At 30.5% G+C, this 6,154-nt stretch overlaps 1 protein-coding gene across 2 annotated transcripts; it reads right to left on the bottom strand.

The window, feature by feature from the left end:
• Nucleotides 1-2,172: 2,172 nt before the first annotated feature.
• Nucleotides 2,173-5,938, bottom strand: LOC112779664 (probable prolyl 4-hydroxylase 9). 2 transcript variants are annotated; one of them, XM_025823999.3, is made up of 8 exons: nucleotides 5,706-5,938; nucleotides 5,509-5,619; nucleotides 5,043-5,200; nucleotides 4,662-4,764; nucleotides 4,482-4,577; nucleotides 4,329-4,394; nucleotides 4,130-4,249; nucleotides 2,173-2,409 (listed from the first exon to the last, which is right to left on the bottom strand). In XM_025823999.3, the coding sequence occupies exons 1-8, from the start codon at nucleotides 5,820-5,822 to the stop codon at nucleotides 2,323-2,325; spliced, it is 858 nt and encodes a 285-aa protein (XP_025679784.1). In that variant the 5' UTR covers nucleotides 5,823-5,938; the 3' UTR covers nucleotides 2,173-2,322. The 2 variants fall into 2 exon arrangements, with proteins under 2 accessions (XP_025679784.1, XP_025679786.1); XM_025824001.3 differs by having other exon boundaries at nucleotides 5,772-5,937.
• Nucleotides 5,939-6,154: the final 216 nt, after the last annotated feature.

Raw genomic sequence — 6,154 nt, 5'->3', positions numbered from 1 at the left:
GTGGACTGTCATCTGCTTGACCTTATTCGGCGGTGGCAACTCACTGAATAACTCCTGAAACCATTCCTAAATTGGTCGGCCACCCTCCATGAATTTTTCAAACTCTGCCAGGCACCCACTAACGGCCTTTCCATCGACAGGCAACCCAAGTTGAAACGCCACATCTTGCAGCGTCACTGTGTACTCTCCAAAAGGCATATGAAAAGTGTGTCTCGAGGCGCCACCTCTCAATGAACGCACTAACCATAGGCTCATCCAACCAGAACTAACGACTGTTTAGCTTGGCCAAGTGGTACAAACCAGCCCTCTCTAAATAAGGTATAATCCGTTCATGCATAGACATTTTTTGTTGCCACCTCACGCTGTAGATACACCTACTTGGCTGCACCATGCAGAAAAGATATACACAAAGCAGTTAAATTCGGCTTGATACACAGAAAAATCCTAACTAATTACACCAAATAAATAAATAATACCATAACTAAACAATGAAACAATTAAATTATTATTCAATTAAGAAATCAAATTGTTAAATTTTTTATTTATTAAATAATTAAAAAGAACCCTAAACGTATTAATACTAAATAATTTAAATTTATTCTACTTCATACATACATAAACACTAAATAACATCCACATTGAATCTAACACCCTAAACTATAAATTTTAATTAATCAGATTGGTTTTATATAATAAAAATGCTTATCAACTGGCTATAAAATTTAAATACCAGTTTTTAATCGATTATAAAAATAAACCCATTTTGGACAAAAACCGATTTCTAGAACAAAAAACCAGTTTCTTAAATTTTTTTTTTAAAAAATCTAATATTTAAAATAAAAATTTGAAATTAAAATTTTTTAAAATTTGGTTCTGGTTTTGTTTAACCAGTAAAAAATCGATTTTTTTTAAATTTGTTTTGTTGAATTAGTTAACCAAAACGTGGTTATGATTTTTTAACCGGTTAACAATATTTTGGTTTTTGTATACACCTCTACGACATTCTATATCCTAAATTCTAAAGCCTAATACTCAACTATAAAGATTAAATTATAAATTCGAATTCCTATACCCTACATACTATATTCTATTTAACAAATTCTAATACTCAGAAAAATAAAACAAAACTAACTTCGTCGATAATGGCACCGGCAATATGGGTAATGCCGTTCAGTCGTACAAGCTCTATTCGTCTGCTATGTTGTCCAATTGAAGGTCAGTGCTGAGAAAACCCGAATCCCTCTCAAAGTGTTCCTCCCTCTCACTATAATTTTCTCTCTCTAACCAAAATCTCAAATCCATACCAAATGAGGAATCTGCGGCCGGTTTCCACGGTTTTTATACACATATTCAATATAAACCGTTACTGCCTCCAGTGGTTTACGTTCACGCACAACAACACATAAATTGCTACTTTCTGTAGTGGCTTATGCCCAAGCCAGCTTCTACAGAAACTGTTTCACTTAAACGGCGGCTACCAGTAGCAGTTTACGTGCTCTCCTAAATCGCTATTACCAGTAGTAGTTTCTATAATAATATGAAAAATTGCATTTGCATGTTGGTTTTTAAAAAGTTGTATTTGAATAATATTCTTCTCCAAATGATTTATTTAAGTGAATTGCCCAATAAATAAGTGGTTTGAAGAAAATAAAAATTATAAAATATGACTTTTCTAATAACTGTGTAATTTAAAAAAAAATTATTAGTTAATTGGTTAAATTATTAAAACTCAAATCAAATTAAGAGTTAATATTAATTATAATGATACAATCTATTTTATTTAGAATAATACTATATATCTAAATCTTTTCATTAATTAAATCCAACTAAGTTAATCTAACATAATAAAAATCAATTATAATTAACATTATCCTAAATATTATTATTTAACTTGGTTAAACTTAATTTATAAAAAGACTTGAATGTATAACATTATTTTTTTATTTAATTGTTATTAGATTAACACGAAATCAAATTCACTTAATTATAGTGTCTTCATTATATATTTTTGATATAATTGAATTTACATTTTTTTAACTTTTAAATACATATATTGTATTTTATATAAAATAATCGATTTTTTTATAACGTTGCATGATTGTATTCTTATTTTAACCATTTGAATGATAATGAAATCAAGATTAGTTTAGAGATGCAGCAGATATGTTATACTAAAAAAAACTAGAATGGAAATTTGATCAATAAATTACAACTTACAATAGAATTATTAACAAGAGTAAAATTTGTATCCAAGAGGCATCATATATATCTGCATATGGATGAATTTGATAGAGAAAATTGAAAATTTGGGAGTAAGAACATTTAGTAGTGTTGCTTTTTATCATTGATCCACTTAGTTGCCACCCATTTCTCCCCCTCAATCACTGGACAGCTTCCATGAAGAGAAGTCTGCACTGACATTCACATAATCAACCAGGAAGGAAAGTAACAAAATATTATATTATTAGAGAAAAAAATTTAAATAATTCCTGACAATTACTTAGATAACGAGATTTTAAAAAAAAAATTTTTTTTCAATTATTGATCTTTATTTTTTTGAGACTAATTAACCCTTCGATTAATGTTTTCTCTCTGAATTAACGAAACATACCTATATGTGGCATGTTAAACTATTAATTTGTCTGTTAAATACTAATTACGATTGACAAATTTTTTTGTTTAGAATCTGTTGTCTTCTGTAGATAATTGTCAGGGACCATTTAAGATTTTTTTTTATTTTTTGTTATCTTTTTCATATATATCGACTAAATTTACTGTATAAAAGCTGATTAATACTAGCAATTTTTAAAATTTTTACTCATAAAAATTGAATAGAGAAGATATTTTTTAATCTTTTCATTGTTGTTTAAAACAATTACTAAAATATTATATTATTTAGATTATATTTAATTTTAGGTGTACTTAATTTAAATTAACCATCATAATTTACATAAACTTATTATTATTAGATGAAGTGTATATTCTATTTTATAATAAATAATAAAAAAATTGACACAATATTTTATCTATAATAATTATAACAAATAATAATATTTATGTTAACTAACCATGTAGACATGACATCAAAAGTCTATATTTTAACATTTTAGAATAACTAATAATAAATAGATAAGGCTTAGAACAATAATTAGTAATGTCATTCTTATTAATATGCATATTTTTTATTCAATTTCTATAAGTAAAAATAATTTAAAAATTATTAATATTTTTTAATTCTTGCATAATAAATTTAGTTAATATATATGAAATAAAAACAAAAAATAGAAAAAAATCTTAAATGGCCCTAATAATTACTCTGCTATAAAAGAGAATGGATCCTCTCCATTTTTTTAAACAATTGAGAGAGTAAAGTGTGATCTCTTAGGTAGCGTTTGGTGGAGAGACAGAGATGGAAAGACTGAGACTGAGAGACAGAGACTAAGAGACAGGGACTGAAATAAATCTCAGTATTCTGTTTGGTGCAAAATAGGAGACATGAATTGAAACAAGAATGAAACTCTAATTTAATTTGCACAAAGGGTAAAATTGGAATTAAATAATTGAAATGAAAGTATTTTAGGTATAAAATGTTATTAAAGTTTCAGTCTCCATCTCTAAAAATTTCAGTCCCTTGTGTCCCTACTTTCTAGAGGTACTGAAATACTGAAATTTTAAAGACAAAGACAGAAATTTTAGTACCAGTCTCTGAACTAACAAACACGATACTAAGTCTCAGTCTCTCAGTCTCTGTCTCAGTACCTCAAAACAAACGCTACCTTATTGTTAGTTTTATAAGTGGGACCAAGAATAAATATGAGAGAGAGAGCAATGGAGGGTTAAAGATCACACTTTACACTCTCAATTTTTTTTTAACAATTGAGAGGATCCATTCCCGGTATAAAAGGCAATGAAATCCCAAATAAATAAAATTTGTCAATCCTAGCTTACACTTATGGACAAATGAGTTGATTAACTTTTCAAGAGCGAAATTATTAACAGAGGAAGGACTAATTAGTCTCACAGAGTTAAAAAAAAACAAAGACAGAGAAGGGTGTTCTTTTTCATAGGAGCCACATGATCTTTCGAAAAAATTATTATAACATTGTTGTCTAAAATGGAAGATTATTACCTTATCAATGTTCCCATCTGGAAGAACTGAATAGAATAAAAGCCCGTCACCTTGTCTTGGCTTCACCTTCAAACCAATGCATTGTTTATAATCATAACCAATGTCCATGTTCAAACCATCCTGCAAATTAAAAACACTTATCATCAAGTTTGATGGCATGGAAAGTATCAAAGAGATGGTAGTAAATTCCATGTTTCACCTCAAAAGGGAACATGGTTTCTCCTCCTGCTTCTACAGTTGATAGGTATAGTAAAAACGAAGCAATCTGCGCAATTAAGCATGAGACAACCAGCTTCAGAATTAGCATATTATGGTGAAAAGAAAAGTAGAGAGTGTGAAGAAAGGTATATACCCTTTGGCTCCGAACATTTCCATATTCAAATGGGTCGAAGGCATCATAATGAGTATCATATTTCTGAAGAACCTCATATCTCAGTATATTGAATGCCTGCACTACAGCAACATACATGAATAGAACAGTTTTCCTGTCATGGAAGAAGGTTCACAAACAGATTAAGAAACAAAAACATACTTCTCCATGACTCGTTGGTATCATTGTAACCTTAGCAATTTTCTTTTCAATGAAGTCTAAGATACCAGATTTGTCTTCTGATGCAGAGATGAATGCACCTGAACTGTTGACAGTTGAAAGTTAGCACTCAACTTTAACTATGGTAAGGTAAAATTAGGTGGAAACTCAGGTGCAGTTGACTTCACGTGAAGTTGATACCTGAGAGCCGTTAAATGATTTGACTAATTTGACTAAATAAATTCATCTAACGGCTCTCAGGTATCAACTTCCCGTAAAGTCGACTTCACCTGAATTTTTACCGTAAAATTATCATGTGACACCATTATCTTTTTTTTTTTTCTGCATACAATATAAGATCCAAAATTACATGATAAAGAGTACCTTGTTCGAGTGCCTTTTGTGCTCTCAACAGTTTCTCCTTCCCTCAATGCCAATTTAGAGGGTTCCAATTTAGGCTTTGCCATTTCAATTATTTTTTCGCATACATCTGCAGTTGTGAAATTCGGAAAGTAAACTATCCTTGGTCGCCAACTCAAAATCTGAACAAAAGAAAGTGCGACATCTGTCGTAAAACTACTCCTCTCAAAAGATTAAACTAACAAAAGAGACGTTTAAATAGTTATACACGGAGAAATTCACAGAGTTTATTTCTCTTTTCATTTGCCTAATAAAATTTCCTTATAAGAGTCAAATCAAACTCTAAATCTTTTTATCAGTAGAAAGGGATCTAAAGTCTCCATTAAATCTAAATTACTGCTGATGCTAACTAAACTTCCAAATATATTAATACCCCTCCTTCTCCTTCTAAAGTTCAACATGAAGGAACAGGAGATTATAAGGGTCACACCTGAAATGAGATTGAATGAAGAAAGGGGTCTCCAGACTTGCCATATTCTTTGGCAGCAGATTCCTGAAGCAATCTCGACCACGGTTGCCCCTGTCCCACGTCACCAAAATCCTGCAATAATCATCATAGCTAATTCTAATTAAATGAGCTTTTAATATGAAATATGTATCCAGCAAAAGGAAGAAGCTAATAAGAACCTGAAAGTTGAAGAGCATAGGAGATACAAAGAGCCCAGTAAAGAAGAAAAGGGAGCAAACCATTACCAGAACAGGAACCCCCAACTTCACTTTCGATCTTTTGGCTTTCCCTTTCATACTTATATTATGATCAATCAACAAAACTAGTCTTTTTTTTTTTTTTCAACTCTCTGTTCACTCTTTGTTTCTTGTCTCTAAAGGTTTTGCTCTGCAACAAGCGTGTGGAGAGTGAAGATTATAATCAAATATTTTGGGTTTGGGTAATTGGGTTGCATGTCACTTTCTCTCTACAAAACGTGTCACCTTACGCGATAATGGCGGAACTATTTCCTTATTTTGTTACACTTGTCAATCCACACCACTCACTCTAGTTTATTAATTTTTGCAAACCTGGTACCTTTTTCAGTGCAGATGCTACACAACTTTTTAATGAACAAGCAATTGCCTAA

The sequence above is a fragment of the Arachis hypogaea genome, chromosome 19 (genome assembly GCF_003086295.3).
Source record: "Arachis hypogaea cultivar Tifrunner chromosome 19, arahy.Tifrunner.gnm2.J5K5, whole genome shotgun sequence".
Lineage (NCBI taxonomy): Eukaryota > Viridiplantae > Streptophyta > Magnoliopsida > Fabales > Fabaceae > Arachis > Arachis hypogaea.
The sequence above is the reverse complement of the archived record's forward strand: the minus strand, read 5'-3'. Positions and strand labels throughout refer to the sequence as shown.